Consider the following 22,517-nt stretch of genomic DNA (forward strand, 5'->3'; position numbering starts at 1 on the left):
GCATTTTACAAATACTTTGTAATATTGTTTCAATTCATATAATTTGAGGGGTTTTGTTGCACCACTTGAGCAGCAAGGAAAAAACCTTATTTTCAAAAATCCACTAGAAAGGATAAATTTTTTCAGTATCTTTATTTCTTCCTGCAGGAACCATTTTCCTAACTGAGTCATACGGCTCAGGAATCAGCAGCCTTTTCTTATTTACACCAGGGTCGAAGTGAGTAAGAACTTTTCAAGAGAGTAATTCCCAATAGCTCCATGCTTGGACAAGTTACAAGTCGAGCATCAGTCGAGTGCCTCGTTGACAGTTTTTATGGGGAATTTAGGCCCATCCTTTCCGATTTCCGAGTGGGGGGTTTGTCAGGTGCTGCGCCGCCCCTCAGAGGGAAGGCAGCGGGCGTGAGGCGGGCGCGCCGCCCTCCATTTCGCGCCGGCGGGAGCCCCGAGCCCCGGAGCGGCGAGGGAGGGACGGCGGGAGCCCCGAGTCCCTGAGGGAGCGCCGGCCGCGCACAGAGCCGGGGAGGAGCGGGCCGCCATCGCCGCTTCCCTCCGGCCCCGCTGAGGCTGCTCAAGCGCGCGGCCCCACCGCGGCCGCCATTTTGCGCAGTAGTAGCGGCGGGAGGCGCTGTTGGTGAGGCGGGAGCGGCAGCGTTCTCCTTCCTAAGCGGAGGGAGCGGGAGCCTGGCTGTGAGGGGCCTCAGGGTCCCGCGGGAGCCGGGAAGCAGCGCAGGGAGCTGGGGATGCGCTCCGCGCCTTCGGGGCACCGGGCAGTTGCGGTTTGTTTGGGTCAGCACCCCTGAGGGTTGCGACCTTCCCTTTGGGCCCCTGGAGAGAACACTGTGATTAAATACGTGGTCTGAGGAAAGGTTTTGGTTTAGGAGGAAGTTGCAAAGCAAAGTGGCTTCAAAACTGAGCAAACGCCCTCATGGGCTGCCGTGTTTGTCTGTAGTAAGGTGTTTCTTAAAGCAGATACATGAGAGAGGTCGCTCACAGGATTTGGCAAGCACCCCTTAGTAAATGTGAATCAGTGGCCTGTGCTGCTCCTGCAAACACCTACTCCCTTATTCTGCCATCTGGAATATGCATTTTCCCTGTGGAATCCAACAGCATTGAGCGCGTGGAAAAGATGCTTTGTTTCCTTGCCATCTTGGAAACGTTTGGGGCTCCTCCCCACCACTCCCACCCCTGCCTTTTTTGCTTTCTTCTTTTGCTTTAAAAGTCTGAGAGACTTTTTCACCGTTTCCTAGCTGAAGCAGGTGGGTGAATGCAGAGCTGCATAGAGTGCATTTCTTTTAGATTTCCAGTCTTGCAGAATGACCATGACATCTCTTTTTATTTTTTCTTTTACATTATCAAGCAATTGGGATTAATAGAGCTAGTCAAAGAATAAATGACACGTAGAGAGCAGGGGCCCCAGAGAACAAACATTGTGTATAATAAAGGCTGTTCAAGGATGGTAATCATAAATCCAAACTATTTAAATGGAAGTTGCATAATCATAGATTGATGATTCCCCACCTGAGGTAGGAAAACCATTTCATACTGGTGTGCAGTATTTACACCTCCTTGAACCTGATGGAGCAGTGGTTATTCACTTGGATAGGCACTAACACAGATTATTACTACTTCAATAACTGTGACTTGATTAGTGCTCCTCACAGATACTTTCTGCTGCCACTACTGATACCAAGCCTGAGAGCTCCTGCTTTAGATTACTGACATTAAAAGCCTGTGAAAACATGGTGGCAAAATGAAACACCTTTGTTGTACTTTTCTGTGTGATTTCTAAATTCTAGATTTATTAATGTGAAGGGGAAAATGGCAAAACCTGGCAGGGAGGGGGAGTGGCAGAAATTAGCAGAAGTGGTACTGCAGGCTTACCGTGTGTGGAGGGGGCATAGACAGATTTCTTTGAAGTTCTTCACTGTGTTCACAGACAGTTTTGAATACATGCTCTATATTCTCCTGGTATCGTAAAATGTTTTTTATTTTAAATTTGAAACCTTGCTCTGGAATATTTGAAGATTTACAGATTCTGTAAAAGAAAAATACTTTTAAAGTTTTTGATTCACAGCTGACAGTGTGCAGTAATTAAGTAAACCTGAAGCCTATTTGCAAAGCACTCTTAAAGATCCCTTTCATATGTTGCTAATGAGATGCTGGAGTAGAAAAGAAGAGTCACCTTTGGTTTTGTCTCTGTAGATAAAGAAGAAAGCTTTGCTTTGTTATTTTACCTCCAGAGTTGGCCTTTATTGAACTTTATAAACTTCATTTGTATTTTACCATTTGTTTCAGTGAATCTAAGATCTTTGACTCACAAAATCATTTGTGTGGTATTCTTTTAGTAATATCTTTGTTTTTTAAAGTTGTCCTCAAGCAAAATTAGGAGTTTTAAAACTTCTCAACAGAAACACATAAAGAAGCATTTCTAATGTCTACAGATGGTGCTAAATGAAAAACATTTAAGTTAGCTGGAGTATTTTTAATACTAATGCAAATAATAAATAATTTAGAAATTATCTCTGGTCCTAATGTTTCAGAACAAACCTGTTAACAGCATTAGGGTGTCGGGCCCGTACTCCAATTACCCAGGTAAGCAATTTGCATGTAGGTTTTAAAAAGTGTCATTTGCTTGTAAATTAAAATAATTGTTGGGCTAGCAGTATAATTTTTTTTTTTTTTTTTTTTAGGTAACAGTATAATTTTGTTTTGCAAAAATGTGACAGACTGTGATCATAACAAAAACAATTGGAGAAAAGGTATATTGGCTGCAGTTGTATAAAATAATCACAGAATATACTGAGTTGGAAGGGACTCACAGGGATCATCGAGTGCAACTCCTGGCCCTGCACAGGACACCCCAGGAGTCACACCATGTGCCTGAGAGCATTGTCCAAATGCATCTTGAACCTGTCAGGCTGGTGCTGTGAGCACTTCCCAGTGGAGCCTGTTCCAGTGCCCAGCCACCCTCTGGGTGAAAACCTTTTTCTAATCTCCAAGCTAAACCTACCCTGACACGATTTCAGGCCATTCTCTTGGGTCCTGTAACTGGTCACCACAGAGAAGAGATCAATGCCTGCCCCTCCTCTTCCCCTCACCAGGAAGTTGTAGAATGTGATGAGGTGTCCCCTCATTTTTCTCTTCTCTAGGCTAAATCTTAGCATTGTTCTCAGAAATTAAATACTTTAACATAAACTTTATCTGGATCTTCCCTCCTACCCTCTTTTCCCTCCCAGATACGTCATGGTAGTAAAGGTTGCTTCAAGTGCTGCCCTACAGGGCTTTTTTAGTCAGAAGTAATAGGAACCATGTTTTATCAGGAGAGAGATTCTCTATTTGAAGAAGAATTAAGAATGCAGTCAAGAGCTCTAAAAGAAAACATTATAGAAATTAAATATTGGCACTTATAACTAATAAACTTTCTATTGCTTTAGACAGGTTCAAGTCTAGTAATTTCAGTTTTACGGTTGCTTGTGCTGCCCTTAGAAGACTAAGAGACTTCCCATTTGATATAAAAATGTTCAACTCTGCAGACATGGTCTTTTCACTGGATAATTTATTTTATGAAAAACCAGATATGAGACAAAGGTAAATCTTTATTGTTAGATATATATAATTGTTTTCCAGGTTTTTCCATACTGAATCAATTTATAGCAGTGTTTTTTCTTATGACTCACTTTTTTGTCTACTGATAGAAATGTGGGGCTAGAAATTTCTAGGCCCATAACCCATACTTTGAAATGTTTCTCCAAGCACATTCAATGATGCAGGTGTATCTTAGGGCTATAAGAAATTGGGGTTAGCAGAGGTTTTGTCTCTTTAATTTTATGTTATTAAAAGTCACATGAATTGAAGAACAAGAATATGTTTTAGCAGGAGAAACAATGGGTTATTTATGATTAGTGATTTTGAGCTAGTTGTTGTGGAGGGTGCTTAAAAAGTGCTTTTTACCTCACATTTGTGTGTTAAAAATAGGTGTCTGGAAAATGAAGAGCGTAAGACTTGGTTTATTGCACCTGCTCCAGCTATTGCTGAAATTCCAGCTGCAGAGGAGCTACAGAGGGAACTGGAAGAAAACTCAGCCAGCACTCATAAGGGTAAAGTATCATAGAACAGAATCCCAGAATTGCTGGAAAGGTTGGAAAAGATGTTAAGAGGATCAAGTCCACGCATAAACCTGCAAAGTCTGACTAAATCATAATACTTGACATTGATATTAAATTACTTAACAAGTAATTAGTGTGACAGATCATTCCTCTTTTGCTGTGGAATATGAAATATTCTAGGTATGCAAGTAGAGACAAAGAATGTATTTGAGTTGAGAATGATGGTGTTCAATGTGCCAGGAGCATAGCAGTTCTCTTTAGGCATATACATGCCACAAGTTTACTGTGCAGAAGTGGGCAAGGTAAGAAGTATAATCAAAATTTCAGTTACTGCATATTGTTTCACAAAGCATTGAAACACAATGTGAAGTGGTTGTAAGGGCATGATGTTATCACATGGATCTGATGGCCTGTCTCCCACCCAAGGAACAGAGAGTTTATGTGACACTTTTTTCTTCCTTTTTGGGACTTTAATCAAATCACTCAGGAGGCTAAATTTGAATCTGGTTATTAGTTGCTGCTATGTGGCATATTCCTAGACATTCAGGATTATCTTAAGGAAATTTATTTTAAAGAATTTTTTGCTTTATCTCTGTGAACTAGATTTCTGCATTTCTTAGCTGCTGTGCTGATTTATGATACTCTCTATTTAGGAATTATACTAAATGGTGGGGTTTTTTTCTACTTCATGCAAGAGTGATTCCATTTGGAGCTACTTATTCAAATAAGCTTTTTGGTGTTTGCAGAATTAGAACTGTTGAGGTTGTGTCACAAACAGGGCATTGTAATTTTGAGTTTCTAGATGAATAGCGTTGAAATTAAGACTGCAAAATAGAACTGTTTTGTTATCTTGTTGCATTTAGTTGCTTATTTCTGTTCCTGCCTTTGCCTTCCTTTTGCCAACAGCAATGCTTGTTGATCTGGTCAGCCAGATCAGGACACTGATCCTACTAAGAACCTTGAAAAATGTGGTAGTTAACCGAGAAGGTTATGACACCAGGCTGTCACCAACAGCAATACCACTTCCGACTGTTGCAACTGCAGTGTTTAATTTAGCTGTTTGTATCAGGAACTTCAAGCTTGGTCATTGTGTCATTTTTTTAAAAGACCATCTTTATTCTGGGACAGGGTGAAGAATTCTGTCATACATACTGTTTTGTAGTTCTGAGGAATAGTTTTTATCCTTTACTTTGCATAGGAAGGAAAGAAAGGGACCTTATTTTTAATACTTTTTGATTGACAATGCATGCATTACATTCATTAGCATAAGTCATAAAATATACACTAAAGTTCTTGCAATGAGATAGAAATACCAGTTTGTATAATATATGTGAATTTGGCTGATTCCATGTGAAAGATATTTGATTAAATGACTATGAATAAGAATATGAATATTAATGAAATAGTAATTTATTGGTTTTGTAGCAGGAAGAAAGCACGAGAAGTTTACAGAACAATGTAAGAGTAACACAGAGGAAGTAGAAGATAAATCATCGGCACCTGTTTATTTTGGCATAGCCCCTGAAAAAGAAGTCCTGCAACTAAGTCTAGGAGAAAGAGATCAAATTAGTTTTCAGCGTGAAAACATGAAAGTGGTTTCATCTTTTCTCTCTTCTGATGAAAATAAATCTAGAAGAGTCATAGATTTTTCTCAGCGACCGCAAAATAACGCATTAAATGATTTTTTAGAAAACAGTGATGATGAGAGTGTCCATTCGACATTAAGAAAAAGGTACATGTCTAGTCAACTCAGATAATTTATCACTGTCAGAATCATGTTATTATTTTAGATAAATCTGTTGAACACAAAAGTTTGGGATCCTTCAATTGAAGGTATTTCAGCAGGCTCCAGATGGTAATTCTTTCAGTATAAGGAAAAAAATGTTTCTTCTTAGCAATATTTTAGTACTTTAATTAAATGTGTCCTGAGCTCAGCCTCACTCATGAAAAAAATAAGCATGAGGTTTGTTGCACAAAGTTTAAAGAAATTATTAGATAACCAAGCTTTTGGAAGATACTGCTCTGAATTCTTTATCTGCATGGTAACAAGCAAGAAGGCTGAGATAATTTGCTCTGCAGAGCAGAGGTCAGCCAGTCAGGAATATCTTGAGCAGTTCTCAGTGTGATTTCAGTGCTGCCTGGGAGGCAAATAAACTGCTCTTCTATGTCCAGCTCCTCCCACTCCTCAGAATCTGGATGTCTTTATTGGTTTTAGTGATGCAGAAATTCAAAGTTAATCTGCTATTGGGAGTCAGAGCCCATCTGGACAGGCAATTTATTCTTTCATGTTCTTTCTGGAATGAAAGTGAAGTTAAAATGTATCTTGAAAGAGTCTTCAGGTCAGATTATATAAAGTTAGATACAATTGTATTTATATTACTAGTTCTGCTTCTAATGCAAATATATATAGTTTTCAAACACTAGATAAACTATAACATTACAACAAGCTAGTGAAACTTCTGGAACTTTTGCAGGTTATTTAAAAAGTCTGGCAACACGTATAAAAATACAGAACTTAAAGCTGACTCTGTTGATATGAAAGAAATTGGTACTTACTTAAATACAAGTGAAAATGTGAAAGAAGTGACAAAAGAAGGTTTATGGAGAAATAATCATCATGCTCCAATAACTAAAGATCCAGATTTTACTTTGCATAGGGTAAATAATGAGGAGCTTGTGTCTGAAAATGGAATTAAAATTCAATCATTTTCTAATGCTTCAGAGATTCTGGATATGACAGGTAATTATTTTTACTCTATTTCAAGAAAAATAGTCCATTGTCTGTCTTTGTTATATAATAATAAAAGGTATCCAAGATCTGAGGTAGAGTGAAGAACATTTTCCCACCAGCTCAAGGTGAGATAATTGGCTAAAATTGATAGAATGTATTGCAATCCTGTGGAACTTAATTGTGTTGTTGTTTAATATGAACTGGCTAAACAATTTATGAAGCAGATTCACGTTTCCAGAAGTGCTAAGTCATGTGAAGCTATTTGAAAATGTCACTTCACATCCCCTAAGCAATTTGAAAAGAAACCAGCCTTGTCCCTTCATGTGGTAGAGTTTCATCTTCATTTGAAACCAGAAATTGAAAATGAAATGTTTATTTGTGGTGTGGCTCATATTTGTATCTTTGTAGAAATAGATTTTGAGTAGGAGATACCTGGAAAATGGAGGGAAGTGGTAAGACTTTGATGAAATGATAAAATACTTGGTATAGAAATTCTTTTTTACTTTTAATAGTTTTTAACTAAGTGCAGTTTATTTCTAGATTTTCGACTTTTTGGGACATGACACATCTGTGGAATGTACCTTGTATGCCTGTCTAACTGCTACAGAAATATGGCGTAGAAAATTATTTCTAGCAGAAAAATGTAGGGCAGAGCGGTGGCTTAGGATGGGATTTGGAAACAGGTCAGAAATGAAAAGCAGAATTCCTGTCTGATTGCCTAATGAGCAGTGGTGATTCGATTTGTGGCTGTGGGGATAGCAGCGGATATCATTTACTTTGCCTTCAGCAAGGGTTTTCATAGAATCGCAGAGTGATTGAGAAACACCGTCTTCCACAACATTCTGCTATCCAGTAGGGATACTGTTATACAGTAGGGCACTGGGAGTGGATCATCAACTGCATGGTGTAAAAATGGCTGGCTGAGCTCAGAGGGTGGTGGTTAATGGGTCACACTGCCCACGTGCCAGCTACAAGTGGAGTACTGCAGGGGTCTGCCCTTGAGGAGGGGGTTGACAGCAATCTCATGAAACAGCAGGAACAAATCCACAGTCCTGCCCCAGGGAAAGAGAAGAACCCTGTGGTTCCCCTGGGATGGTGTGACTGGGGGCAGCTCTGTGGAAAAGTGCCTGGGGTCTGGCAGACAGCTTGCTGAACTTGAGTGAGCAGCGTGTCCCAGCAGTAACAAAGGCCAACAGCATCCTGGGCTTTGTTAACACAGCTAGGGAGTTAAGAGAAGTATTATCCCTTTCTTGGCACTTTTGAGACCACACCTAGATACTGCATCAAGTTTTGAATCCCTGGTATGTGCAAGACATCCTTAAACTGGAGTAAGTTTATCAAAGGGCCATCATGATGGTCCTTTCAAATGATGAGCTAGTGACCTTGTCCTATACCATCATCTCCTTTATATCACCTGGACCTTATTATAGCCTTGAAGCTCCTTACAGAATACACAGCTGGGGGTCAGGAAGATATTTGTCCTGGGTATTGGTTGAAAATTAATCTGGTTTTATAAATGTACTATTTTTACTTCTTTAGGAACTACAGGAAGAAAATTGGAAATTTTGAGGGCTGTTACAGAAATACGTATCCTTGTATTTGCTGTATCTGAATTTCCTGATTTTATTACAGTGCTTTTACATTTGCAAAATTATAGTGTTTAATTTGTAGCCATAGGAATTAATGCATGCCATTGTAAGAGTTTCAATTTGTAGTATAATGCTGGGAATCAAGTGTTGAATAGGTGTTTATCCTTTTGACTTCCAAAGCTAGAATGAAAATAAGACAACTTGTAGATCATTCATTCCTAAAAAAGCTTATTCTTATTTCAAACATTCAATTTTTATCATCAAAACTTTAAAACGTAAAATGTAAAATTTTAATTTGCATAATATATATTTCAGCCATTTTATATGCAAACACACATATACACATGTATCCCCATACACTTTAAATAAAGGAAAATTGAATTATTATTTAGTCTTACTAGGAAAATGGAATCTTCTTAGAAGAAAATTAACTTCAGGTATTCCTTGTTGGTCTGTACTGAGGTTGTAGTGTGCCTATACTGTATTTCCACTGGTTCTTTAAGCAGATTTTACCATAATTTTCTTTCTTCTTGGCCCTGCCTTAAACATGTAATATAATAGACTGTTCATCTCTATCTGTCAATTTTTTTTTTTTACATAGTCTTTTCAATATTTTATTTCTAGTAACTTGTCAAATGGTGGGTTAAATATCAGAAAGAGGATATGTCTATATTCAGGCACCTTAAATTCATGTAAATACCTTTAAAAAGTCATAATTTTCAAAATGAATAAGGACTCCATTGTTGTGAATTTACCAATTACAGTCATTAATGCTTTGCAGTTTGAAAACAGATCACTTATTTAGAGCAGCAATTTTAAATAAGTTTTTTCTTAAAAGTACTTCTTTAGTCTAATGTTACTTGCTTATCTTTCCCCATTTTTAATGTTTAACTGTTTTTATTTCTTGCTTTACTCCTGTATCTTTTCCTCTGCAGTCATTTACTGTAACATGGATCCGAGGCCTTAGCAGTTTGTTGTTCTTGTTGCTGTCGGTGTCATACCTGACAGTGTGCTCATCCTCAGCCTGATGAGATGGTTACAGTCAGTCTGCTTGTGTGGCTGCACTGCAAGTCCAGACAAGGCTCAGATCACTTGTCTGGATTTGTAACCTAACAATGCTCTCTTTTCATCTTCCACATTTTTTAGATAAAAACTTAAATGTGTGTTGTCTGAAGAACACACATTATTGGCAACTGAAAAATATCTTTAAAATCACAGTCAGCAGTAAGTGATCATAGGTGAATTTGTTTGCTACTGTTATATCTGGACATACAATATTATGCTAATTAATTTGTGTTATATTACAAATATTATATGACCACTGACACCTTAGATAGGCTAACAGCAGTGTTCTGCTTGTTCTTGTATCTGATCTGTCCCTTGCAGCTTCCTGTTCCGTAATTGTATGCTGTTCCATGAAGCCTGTGCCAGGGAGGAGGTTCTTGATTATTGGTATAGTCCTGAGACCTCTCAAATAGGTTGTGGTTTTTTCAGTGATACAGAATATATGGCACACCAAGAATCTAAAACTACTGAATCATTTAATAGGCTACTTTTGGATAACTTTTTACAAGCCTGTGAAATATTGTGGTATATTTTAAGTTTGCATTTAGATTGCAAGAACAAGATGCACTTACATTCCAAAATTTTATAATTTACACTGTAGTATTTTAAATTCCTTAATGCTCTCAAGCTACACAATTTAGAAGTATTTTTAAGGAGTTCCCATATTTTAACTATGCACAGTCAAAAGCTTTGGATGATGTAAGTATGGAACATAAACTGCAGCTGCAAGTAGTACTTTGTAAATAAATTTAAGTGGTACTTTGATATTCAGAACATGAAAGGGGTTAGAAAACTCTAATTTATCTAGAACCTCTTCCTGGAATAGTTTATTAGGGTTGTGCTTAGGTGGGAGAAGAAACCAGAAGAACTTTTTAAATGTTTTTCTCAGTTAAAAATACATTTGTGTGAAGATAAGAATTATATTTATATTTATGCATACAGATTAGTAATATATTTGCATGGGGAAAGGGTGGGTGGATGAGTGAGTGAGTGAGTGACATGGGTGAGTGACACTGCGGAGGAGGAAAGAGGGAAGAATCAGTCTTGTCACAGGAAGATGAGGGAGCCTGACATGGACATATCTGGCTTCTAAGACAGTGGAGGATAAAATGTGTGGGAAGGAAGCACAATCATGCAAAACTTTAATTTGTCATTGTTGTAAACTTAACAGTACTTGGCAATTCTTTCCTAGCTTTTATATACAGATAGGAACTTTGTGATTTGTGCTCCAACTGGCTCTGGAAAGACTGTAATGTTTGAGCTAGCTATTACCAGATTACTCATGGAAGTCCCACAGCCTTGGTTAAATATTAAAGTTGTTTATAGTAAGTATTCTGCAGCTTTAAACATTTTGGTGACAGAGTAGAAGATGTCATTCTGCAAATGCAGAGATCTGGAGTGAGTCCAGGAATAATATAGAGATTAAATACATTAAGAAATTGCAACCGCCTTCATTCTTTAAGAAGTCGGTTTAGTGTTTATTTGTGTTACCGTTGTAACTATTATTAATATTTAACAGTGTTGTGTAATTGTAGTGTTCAGCATTGCCTATACAAATAAAAATTAGAAAATCTTGTAAGCAGTTTGTCCTCCAAGAAGGCAAGATGTACACAAAAAGGTAAGGAGAAAGCAAAAGAAACTAAAACAAATTCTGAGTGCATGATTTCTGGCTGACACTATCTTTTGTATGGCTGTCTGTTGCTCTGAGGTGAAGATCATATTTTCCAGTATTCACTTACCTGGCAAGGTTTCCTGCTGTTTTCTGTATACTACCTCAGAGATACCAGAACTGTGATCTTCATGAGTTTAATTGATCTGTGTAGGAATATGAAAATACTTGGAGATAGTCACACCAATTACATTTTTCTTTCTTTCCTTCCTGGAAAACTGAGTTCATATCATGTAAATTGGATTAAATTGGTGATTTTTGTCTCAGTTTTAGTTTATTAATACAGTGATATATTTGTCAGTCTTACTATTAAAGGTTTCATCCTTATATTTACAAAAGCTTCATATTCCTTTTGTTTAATTCACTTTTTTTCAACTTCTTACAATAAAGCTAGTGTTGCTTTAGAGTTTCTGAATTGTGAACTGATCTTAGAAACAGGCATGTGCTACAGGTTCTCTGTCAGCTGAACAAGGCTGAGTGTATGGTAAGAGTTTCTGCTTGCTGTGGTAGAGTTGATACAAGTTGGTTGGTTGGAACTGTCAGTAAGGAAGCAGTTACCTGCTAGTGGAGTTAGATCTGCTGACCTTTCCAGGTTCCACAATGATGGAGAAGGGGACTTGTCAGTTTTCTGAATGTTGGAACAGAGGTGGTAATCAGACTATGTCCTGCTGGTGTGAGCACTGGTGTCTGGTTCATCAGTGGCCCCATGTATGTGAATTAGCTTGCAGTAGTTCTGTAGAGTTGTTTGCCAGTTGTTTTGCATCGAAGGACTGTAGTTCAGGAGCGATCACTTGCTTCTCGCATTCTTGCATTGCTAAAGATGATTAGCTTTGTGATTTTGTGAGTTACTTGCTGGTAGCTTTCTGAAGCTAATTATTTCTCTGATACTCTTATGAGATTTTACACCTCTTTCTGAAGTAGAGACTGGTTCTTTAAATCTCTTCCTTTTAGGGATCATTTGCAAGCTAATATGCAGAAATCATTGGTATTCCAGTGGCCCTAACTAACCTAGAATGCATTCACTGCAAGATCTGTTATACTAGGGCTGTTTTCAGGTCATGCATAGATTGCCTCTTTCTCTTAAATCACTGCATTTTCCATATAGATTAATCATCCAGTATAGCCTTATGTGTGTTGTTAATATCAATCTTTATTGAGAATTACATCTGATTTCTGGAAAAAAAAAGAATCTGCAAAAGTACACTGTGTATCCTCAGGAAAATGAATATGAGTAGATTGTTTTAGGAGTCTGTTCATGAGGACCAGCATGAGAACGGCTACCTGCTGTGTTAGCTGCTTGGTATGACCCTACACGTAATTGTACATTTGATTTAGATAGAATACCAGAAGAAATAAAAGTCTGTCTCTTGCTCTTGGATGGTTTCTCATATATAACCTCTTTTCTCTCTGAATACAGAGTACTCAAATCATTCTTAACTGGGAAAAGGTTGGTATTTGTATGATCTTCTATTAGAAAAGATGTATTTCCTGTGGTTTCTTCCATCTGTGAGAAATCCTTTGATAGCTGAATGATTGTTTCCATGTGGTACTGCAAAAAAAATCAAACCCAACAGGATACAGGATTAAGAGAGAGCATAAATAATCTTAATTAAAGGGTTATGTTTCTGTTTGCTGATGGGAAGAACTAGGGCCCAAAGCTCAACACTGATTGTGCACGTGGAGTAGGATAATAAGGACAGGAACACCAGTTACAGATTTTATGGTTCTGGAAGCAAAGCTGAAAATTAGGGAAATTAAATTCAAGAAGGCATCTTACTAAAGAAACTAAATGCATACATTTTTAATACAGTTGAAGATTTGGTTTTCCTGATTTAATTTTCATTATTTGGTATTGTTTTTAGTGGCTCCAATAAAAGCCCTATGCAGTCAGCGTTTTGATGACTGGAAAGAAAAATTTGGACCTATAGGACTGACCTGCAAGGAACTGACAGGAGATACACTGATGGATGATTTATTTGAAATACATCATGCTGACATTATTATCACTACACCTGTAGGTTTCATTCCAGTTCTTGTAAGAACTTAGAATAAACAGACATTAGCAGTCTTGTATTTGTATGCTGGTAGGACTGCTCCTTTTTTTTGTAATACATAGCAATTTTATGATCCTTTTGTTTGCACACTGCTGTACATACTCTCAGTTCATATTTTAAAAGTTAGTAATATAATAATGTGCCAGGTGAAACATAGATGGCATTAGCTTGAATTTGTTTAATTGTTTCTGTTTAAAGATTTATTAAAGTTTAGGCATATCTGCGTGTACTATAGTCGTGGCATATGTTGGCCTTTAAAACATCTTTCAGCTTCTGTTGTTTTGATTGTTGGTTTTTTCCTCCAAGGAAAAGTGGGATAGCATGACTAGAAGGTGGAGAGACAACTCTATAGTCCAGCTTGTACGACTGTTTCTCATTGATGAGGTAAGAAGATGAATGAGGGTTTATGCACTGGTTTTGTGTCTTTTGTGAAGATAAAAGGAAGCTTAGAAAATATTACATTTATTTAGCACATGTCCAGATTGTCACTGGAGAAGTATTAACAAGTCTTTTAAAATTCCTGATAGGTACACGTTATAAAGGATGAAAACCGTGGCGCAACTTTGGAAGTTGTAGTCAGTCGGATGAAAACTGTTCAGGCTTCTCTTTGGCGTCTGTTAGAGAGTCATGACGCTGTTCCTCCCCTGAGATTTGTAGCTGTTTCTGCAACAATCCCAAATACTCAAGATGTAAGAGTTACATTTTAACTGTATTTTGATCAATGGAGTTGTATTTTATAAAATTTATTTGGAATTACAATTTTAGATTGATAGCAAAATTGTAATTTTTAAGCTGTCAGCTGAAGACAGCCGTGAGGCTGCTGCTAATTATTATAATGTTGCTAAGATTACCTTCAGCCATATGGAATTATCAGCCATGTATGGACATGCTTCAGTTTTAGACTTTTGTTTGTGATTTTTGCCTCTTACATACAAATCACAACAGACTAGAGATTTCAGTCCAAATTATATTGGTCCTGCAGAAAGCAGAACTTCACCTGTGATTTTAAATGGTAAAAATAGTGTTCATAGTTTACACCTAACAAAAGCTAATTAATTATTCAGTGATGCTATTAGAACAGGAGCATGATTAAAAGACGAAATTTATCTTTTCTGTTCTACTTCTTTTTTAAAGATCGCAGAATGGCTTTCAGATAGTAAGATGCCTGCTGTATGCCTGAAAATAGATGAGGATCAACGACCAGTGAAGCTACGCAAAATTGTTCTTGGTTTTCCTTGCAGTGACAATCAGACAGAATTCAAATTTGACTTAACTCTTAACTACAAGATAGCTAGCATTATACAAACATACTCGGAACAAAAACCAGCACTTGTGGTACAACAGCTTTTTTTTATCATGTTTGAAATAGTTACTTTCCTGAACGTGTTGATTCAAAAAAGTATCTTTTGTTTATAGTTTTGTGCCACAAGAAAAGGAGTACAGCAGGCTGCTTCTGTTCTTGCAAAAGATGCTAAATTTCTACTGAGTATAGAACAGAAACAAAGGTATTTTTCTATTTAAATTGGAAATAAGTGTTTGTACATTTTAGTAAACCTGTGGTATCTGTGAAGAAAGCTGTTGAGCTAATACAGTTTCTAGCAGAGGAGTGTGCAACAAAATCATCATCGCAGTTGACATTCTTTTTGGTAAATTGGCACTCCTCTTGGGAAGTTCTGTTTGCTTCTCAGAGTTTTAGGATACTTTTCACAAACATTAAGTTGTTTCTCAAAACTGCTTTCTAAACATAAAAATGCTAATTCTTATAAGACCTCTAAGACCTTGAAGTGCAAATATTAAGCATATGAATAATTGAATTGGATGTGATTTTACTATGTTTTAAGTTAAGCTGTAAGATGTCTTTGCTTTATCAGATACTGTTAATATTAATTATTATTTACTTCAGGGTTGCCTAGTCATGGCAGCTGCAGAAGCTACCTCCTGACTTTGGAACTCAAATGTGATCTTATTTGTCTTATGTGAACAACACATAAGGATTGTAGGTGGTGACTTGGAAAGATGACCAGGCTCGAAAGGCTGCAATAGCTGCCCCAGAGAGTCAGTCTGTTCCCTCTGTAAAGATGGGAAAGGTGATGGTTGAAAATATCCAAAGAATGTATATTTTTTTAATTTTATTTTTTTATTTGTGTGTGTTGCATAGATTACAGAGGTTTGCAAATTCTTTGAAAGACTCCAAACTGAGAGGTAAATATATCCTAGTATTTCTCTGCTCTGTGATTGAATATTTGCTTGAGAAAACTTAGTTAAATGATGTATATAATTATTTCATTATCAGACCTTTTAACGTATGGTGTGGCTTATCATCATGCGGGTATGGAGATGTCGGACAGAAAAATAATTGAAGGAGCTTTTACTGTAGGAGACTTGCCAGTACTTTGTAAGTAAATTTAACTATGAAAGCCAAAATGTCATTTATGTATCCTGAAAAGATTGCAGTTTGGAAGTGGTAATATTTTATGGTTCTATAGTTTGCTTAACCTTTGGAATTTGTGAAATCCAGGTAAAAGTGTTTTTGTGTTTCACATGCACTTTTACCCTGTGAGGCTACATATGCACTGTTACTAAAGACTAGAGAACTTCTTTTCACCATACATGGAGGTCATCCCCCTCATATGTCCATATAGGTCTGGCCATGTCCATGTCCATTTCCTTTTCCTACCATTGAGCCTTCCCACTGAGGTAGAGCTCTATGCTCGTGTGCCTTTCCTCTGAATTCCTGAGATGTTTTCTTTGTCTGTGTCCTTTGCAACTGTGGCTTCCCTGAAGGTAATCATCTACATTTATGTGTCTTAGGTGGGCAGGATACGATTTTCCAACTCCCATGCAAGGTGTTGTGACTGATGGGGAGGTCCCTAAGAAATATTCCTTCTGTTGTTACATGAAATGAGAAGGGATCTGAGATGTGATTATCTCATCTCATCTGGGCTTTCTTTTTCTGTAGAAAAAGGTCCAGACCCTATGGGGAATTGTCTGTGTGGTTCATGTACAACACTAAAAGATTCATGGATTTTTTTTCTTTTCTGTTTCAATAGTCATATGAAAAAATAATATAATTACTAATTTTAATTTTCATTTAATTTCAAAAATAACTGGAAATTTCATTAATCCTTCGTTTTCCTAGCAGAATAGTAATATCAGTTGGCCCATATGACTGGCTTTTTGTGTTGAATTCTTGCCATCCCATATATTCTTCAGAGAAAGTGAATTAGACAACATGAGTGTAAGATAACTTGCCACACACTTGATGGATGTTTTCCATGTGACAGTGTGTATTGGTAAGGTGTTGTGATAGTATTGGTGGTGATTCTGGTTTGGTACCATGGATATAATCAATGCTAATGACTGATGGCTTAAAAAATTATATCTTAAAGATATTGACCACTACTAAGTAAGATGAAGTCATGGCTGTATTCAGATATATACCCTTGAAGAAATAAGAATAATGTTTCTTCATTGTGTGTCTGTTATATTGAACATGGATCAGATTCTGGATTATCTCCAAATATAAAGCAATGTTTAATTAAAAGAATCTGGGATGTAATTTGTTACAGAACTTGAAAACAAATGAATGCTGATGATATGCAAGTACCTGTAATCTACATCAAAATCTTTGTGGTGCAGAATGCCCACTGATTCCACTAGAAACTAAGAGCTCATAGGCATCAAGAGTTAAGTCACCTATTTGCTGCTTGTTTAGTGTCTGCCAGACATTTTGATGGTGTTCATATACTTTGATCTGATGTAGTTACTACTAGCACCCTAGCTATGGGAGTCAATCTACCTGCACACCTGGTGGTTATAAAATCCACAATGCATTATGTTGGAGGAGTGTTTCAAGAGTACAGTGAAACCGATATTCTGCAAATGATTGGGAGAGCTGGAAGGCCTCAGGTAAGTGAATGTTTTATTGTATTGATGTTATCTATAGGCATATTAGTAGAAACTATTTTTGTCAAAGAAAGTACAATGCTGGGAATTTTACTGCAACATTTGGTTTTTAGAGGGTTATTAATACTTAAACTACTCCTAGGTAACTTTTCTGTTGAGAAAGAAATCTGTTTGCTTTTGTATTGTCCATCAAAAATTACTGCTTCACCTTGCAGTGGAAGAAGATCTGAAGATTACATTTGGGTTACATAGTGAATGGGGATTAGAGAGAAAGTAGGAAGCTGGCACACAATAGCCATTTTAGACAGGATTTTAAGAAAAGAATTTTAATGGACTCAACAGGTATTTGATGCAAATTCAACCAGATTTTTTTCTAAGAACTAGAAGACAGCTTTTATGTGGGGTTTTATTTTTCAGTTTGACACTACAGCTACAGCAGTTATTATGACTCGTTGCAGTACCAGGGAGAGATATATACAGATGTTAAACGGTGCTGATATAATAGAGAGCAGGTAACTGAGTATTTTTTTATAAGACTCTGTAGATAGTACCAAAGCTTCATAGTTTCTACAGAATGTTTTTTTTTCAGATGGGTTTTGGGGTGTTTCTTTGGTGTATTTAGAAGAAATCAAGAAAGAATTAAGGAAAATAAAACTAAGCAGTTCAGGAGTTTAATGGTCTCTTGCTTTATCAGCCCAGAGAATCTTTACAACATCTTAAGCTCAAAAAAAAAAAAAAATAGTTTTAGATTCCTGCTGGAAAACTGAAGAAACTGAAGTAGTATGTATTGCAAAGACGAAAAGCAGGAATTGAATGCAGACCATGTCTCTGAATTTCTAGATGACAGTCTGGAAAATACTAGGCCTATATTTGTTTTTAACAGATTATCAAGAGAAATGTGTAGGAAAGTTAAGACATTGAAGGGTAAAATAGGAAATTTTATTCATGTAATTTTGTTAACATTTCATTTTTCAAATATATTTAGAATATCAACAGCACAGAATATCTGTGCTGTAATTTTTAAATGTATGTGACTTTGTTTTCTAATAAATGTGAAACTTCATAGTTAACAGTTTATTTTTGCTTGCTGGACATTATACCATAATAAAAAAAATTACATTGTTGATTATTTACATAATCTTTACTGTCTTCTATCGATTTCACTTATTTCAGTGAACAGTTGTGGTTTGGGGGGGAGGAGTTTGTTTGATTTTGTTTCTTCCCGAAGAAATAGTTTTATCACCTTCTCTATTGCTATTTGTTAAATGTCCTTAACTCTTGTTTTTTTGCACTAGCTTGCACAGACACCTTGTTGAGCACTTAAATGCAGAAATAGTGCTACATACTGTCACGGATGTCAGTGTAGCTTTGGAATGGATACGATCAACATTCTTGTACATTAGAGCCTTAAAAAATCCAACTCATTATGGTTTGTCTTTATTTTTTTAATTGAACTAATTATGACACTAGGATGTGTTAGATCCATATGATTTGTTTCTATCATTTTCTTATGAACAGTTATTTCATAAATAGATGAAAACAAGATGTGCAATGTGGCCTGTAACATGATGTTCTTTAACTTAATTAGTGGGAATTTCAGCATGGTATAACATTTAAAAACTATGAAGAAGCCATTTACAGCTTCATAATCTATTTCTTTAGATCTTAATATGCTGGACCATGTATTAATGCAGCAACAAGCCATAATGTATTTTTCACTGCTGAATATGTAACTTGCTAAGAAAAAAAATAGACTAGAATTTAATAGTTTTTTCTAAAATAAAATTTCAATTATCTTAATTCCAGTGTCTTCAGTTTGTCTTGTCCAGAACATTATCTCAGTCCCCAGCCCTGACCATATCTCTGTTCCTGCCCACTTGCTCTACACCTGATTTTGAAGTCATTGGGCACTTGCTGGAGACAATTTTTTATAAGGATTTATAGATGGGACTGGAACATAGTACATCTAACACTTGAGTGGATGTTAGAATTTAGGTGGCCTCCTATATTCTAAAATAAGAAAACTGTACCTGAGAAGTTGCTATTGACATTTCCGCAACTTTTAGGACTGATATTTTACATGGGGGATTGTCTGCAGCTTTTACCTTTGCACGTCTGTTCTAACAGCCTCTTACTGATACTTAGATAGTTACACCCTGTAAGACTTCTGACTTTTTGCAGTATAATAAATATTCCCACATTTTTCACTTTGGGGTATTTGTCTGGCTCCTAAAAATCAGCAAATCAGTTTTGATGGGTAATGACATTGACGAGGAAATGTACAGTAGTATTAGGTTAAAATAACTTTTGTTTTTTCCATTGAGGTTTTTCATCTGGGTTAGATAAAGTTGGAATTGAAGCAAAATTACAAGGTAAGTGGCTTTTTAGCTTTTTTCAGTAAAATGTTACAATTTAGGGCAGGTTCACCCATGTTTATTATCTATATCCATTCATTTCAATAGATCCATTTGCAGAACAAATGTAATTTACTATGGAATGTTATTAATTTTATTTTGTTATTAATATTTTTGAAATACTTTCAGTACATTTTAACTGGTAGAGAGGTTTTTGAGGAAAATAAAGTTTTGAGAGGAAAATAATTACATGCCTTTACCTACCTCATCTCTATATACGTGCTCAGAAATATGGAGCAGAACACTTTAATTTTGATTGTCATTCTTTCTAATTTTCCTTTGACTGATCTCACTTGTTTTCATTAATTTCTGTTGCTATACTTTCAAAAAAAGGCCTTTTCAGAAATTGTCATCTTCCCTTCATAAATTGAAAACAAAGGATATAAAATGTAAACGTCTTTGCCTTGTCCAGAAACAGTTTAAAATTGCATGATTTTAAGAGGCTTTTTTTGCTAAGACTTGAATAAAACTCAGTTATTGACCTTTTTTTTTTTAAATACTGCATTTTAGCTCTTGGCAATTCCATTAGAAAACATACAGCTGACAAAATAGTTTGGGAATTGGTGCCTCTCAACTTTAATTACAGAAATAGCATACAACTCTTCAGGTGGTTTTGTTTTGTTAATTTATTTTAATGTGAGTTTTCTGGTAGATAAAAAAATAGTATATTAATAAAAGAGTACTTGCTATCAAGTTCTGCAAAACTACAAATACGGTTTTCTCTCTTGAATGAAAGTCCTCATGTCCATCATAACCAGACCACTTGGAGCTAAAATATCTGGAGGAGGGCCTGGTACATGAAAACATGGACAGATACATGCCCAGAAATTTGTCAAGCTTGTACTTGGACTCCACTTACCCATTTTTTACATCTTTTACATAATTGTGTAGGAAAAATTTGTGATTGATTTTGGGCTTGGTGGAATGATGCTGAGGCTGTTCATTGTGTAAAGACTTCAAGGGTCTGTCTTCAGGAACATAGTAGTGTATTTGCTGCCACTTGAAGTCTCCAAATGTGAGAGACATTGACTCTGACTTGCAGACAGTGAAAAAAGGAGTACTTATCAGTAAGAAAATTTGCCTCCTTCAGTAGATTTCTATCTTTTCCTGTCTTTTACATCAGGACTTTTCTATTCTTGCCATATAGGTTGAAAGGAATAGAGAGAATGAAGCATGGTACTACCTCAATAAGCCTTTAGAGGAGAAGGCATGGTTTAAAATCACCTGTACAGATAGTGCTAGAAGAATTCAATTGATGCCTTTTCAGTGTGGATTATATTTCCTTGAAGTTCTGATGTTAAAAACAACCTCTTTTTAAAAGTTCTTGAAGGAACTAGCTCCTCTTCCCTGCAACATGAAATATTTTGTAGTAATATGTATAGTTAGTTCTGTTTTCATACATTTCATGTATAATGTCAATGATTTCTGGTTGCTAAGGGAACAATTGCTTTGAGTGCTGTTCTGACTGACTTTTAAATTCTGAGTATTGCCTTGGTCTTGAAAAAGAGAGAATGGAAGCGCTTAGGTCATTCTTATGCAGATACCTGACACAACAGGTTTAGTGCAATAAATACAAATGCACCTGATACAGTATGAAAATTTCTAATGAAGAATTAATAAACACTTGTAGATATTTGAAATTTGAACCATTTAGGTGTTAACTCTGTAGCAGAAATCTTTTGTATAAATGCTGTGGGCTCTCTGATGTGTCATTCAATACTGAATATGGCAACCTACATTCCAGCATCTAATTTCTTTTCCTTTGCAACTTTTGCCTTCCTGAGAAAGAGTTGGCTTGTTCTGTATCAATTATCTTTGAGTGAGTTTCCCTAGGCAGAAGTTAACCACCAACTTTAATAAAAGCAGGATCATATTCTAAAACCTTTACTTGAATTCAGTGGAATTACTTGAGTATACATTCATTGCAATTCGATGATGATGTTTCTGGTTCACACATAGATAAGGTATTTTTAGTACATGCAGAAAACATCCGTTTTTCAAATTTTTGACAGAACTGTGTCTGAAGAACTTAAATGATTTATCATCTTTTGATTTGATCAGGATGGATGAAGCAAGTAATTTCAAACCAACAGGTAACACTTGTTTCAAATAAATTAATTTTCAGAAGTGATGTAGAGATGGTAGTGAACTACAAAGGGTCTCAACTATCCTTGTGACCCATTAATAAGAGTGCATAAATGTAGTAGAGAGGAGAATCTGAGGGATTGTTTGAGTAGAATATATGGACAAGTTTCTTGACCAGGTCATGGACATTCATTCTCTTAATCTTGTTTCATGAATAGATCTTCTCTTGTTGCTGAAAATCTGTTGCAGATTAGGAGAAGATTGCAGAGCATTGTGACAGGATAATTGGTTGTGGCACAGTGCAGTGAAGGACAGGTTTTATCAATACCTGCTCTTCTCTGCAGCCCTCTGCTAGAGGTGTTTGGCTTCTTAGCAACCACAGTTCCCTGCCTGGTATGTTAGTGTGAGTTAATCTCCATTGGAGAGAACTGTAACTGGTACATGGTTCCTTCTGCCACCCTGTGATCAGGTCAGTAATGTCCATCAGACAGCTGGGGGCAATAACATACTGAGTAGTGGTGGTAAATCTCACAGAGGCCTGTAATAAGCAAATAAATTAAATTTGTGGCCCAAAAAACTCCAACTCACTGAAATATACTTGGCGGTTTTTTTTAAGGTATATTCTTCTTTTACAGAGACTGGAAGATTAATGGCATGGTATTATATTGCATTTGATACAGTGAAGCAGTTTTTCACAATTAAGGGAACTGAGACTCTAAACGAATTGGTAATTTGACTTTTTTTAAAAAATTACATATGTTCATTGTTTTTAAATAGTCTAGGAAAAGAAGCGTAGAGTGTTATTTATTTAAAGATCTCAGGCTTTGTTTATATAAAGTTTTAAAGAATACATCTAATTAAATTCTATATGGAGTATTTTTAAAATCTTTTGATTTCC

At 36.4% G+C, this 22,517-nt stretch overlaps 1 protein-coding gene across 9 annotated transcripts in view; it reads left to right on the plus strand.

The window, feature by feature from the left end:
- The first annotated feature begins 382 nt into the window (after positions 1 to 382).
- HFM1 (helicase for meiosis 1) overlaps positions 383 to 22,517 on the plus strand; it is a 44,684-nt gene continuing 22,549 nt past the window's right edge. For 3 of the 9 annotated variants that reach the window (XM_042030237.1, XM_042030238.1, XM_042030240.1), the window contains exons 1-21: positions 383 to 2,592; positions 2,691 to 2,759; positions 3,435 to 3,588; positions 3,976 to 4,097; positions 5,532 to 5,838; positions 6,581 to 6,846; positions 8,377 to 8,424; positions 10,120 to 10,190; positions 10,684 to 10,816; positions 13,023 to 13,174; positions 13,521 to 13,598; positions 13,742 to 13,903; positions 14,631 to 14,719; positions 15,373 to 15,416; positions 15,508 to 15,609; positions 16,978 to 17,123; positions 17,538 to 17,632; positions 18,416 to 18,549; positions 19,445 to 19,492; positions 21,547 to 21,627; positions 22,255 to 22,346. In XM_042030237.1, coding sequence (XP_041886171.1) covers positions 2,532 to 2,592; positions 2,691 to 2,759; positions 3,435 to 3,588; positions 3,976 to 4,097; positions 5,532 to 5,838; positions 6,581 to 6,846; positions 8,377 to 8,424; positions 10,120 to 10,190; positions 10,684 to 10,816; positions 13,023 to 13,174; positions 13,521 to 13,598; positions 13,742 to 13,903; positions 14,631 to 14,719; positions 15,373 to 15,416; positions 15,508 to 15,609; positions 16,978 to 17,123; positions 17,538 to 17,632; positions 18,416 to 18,549; positions 19,445 to 19,492; positions 21,547 to 21,627; positions 22,255 to 22,346 — 2,454 coding nt within the window. In that variant the 5' untranslated portion in view covers positions 383 to 2,531. The remainder of the gene's footprint in view (positions 2,593 to 2,690; positions 2,760 to 3,434; positions 3,589 to 3,975; positions 4,098 to 5,531; positions 5,839 to 6,580; positions 6,847 to 8,376; positions 8,425 to 10,119; positions 10,191 to 10,683; positions 10,817 to 13,022; positions 13,175 to 13,520; positions 13,599 to 13,741; positions 13,904 to 14,630; positions 14,720 to 15,372; positions 15,417 to 15,507; positions 15,610 to 16,977; positions 17,124 to 17,537; positions 17,633 to 18,415; positions 18,550 to 19,444; positions 19,493 to 21,546; positions 21,628 to 22,254; positions 22,347 to 22,517) is intronic. The other 6 variants (XM_042030241.1, XM_042030244.1, XM_042030245.1 and 3 more) reach the window with 4 other exon arrangements.

The sequence above is a fragment of the Corvus kubaryi genome, unplaced genomic scaffold (assembly GCF_017639235.1).
Source record: "Corvus kubaryi isolate FWS band 111438036 unplaced genomic scaffold, C.kubaryi_AGA036_p1.0 37334, whole genome shotgun sequence".
NCBI classification, from domain to species: domain Eukaryota; kingdom Metazoa; phylum Chordata; class Aves; order Passeriformes; family Corvidae; genus Corvus; species Corvus kubaryi.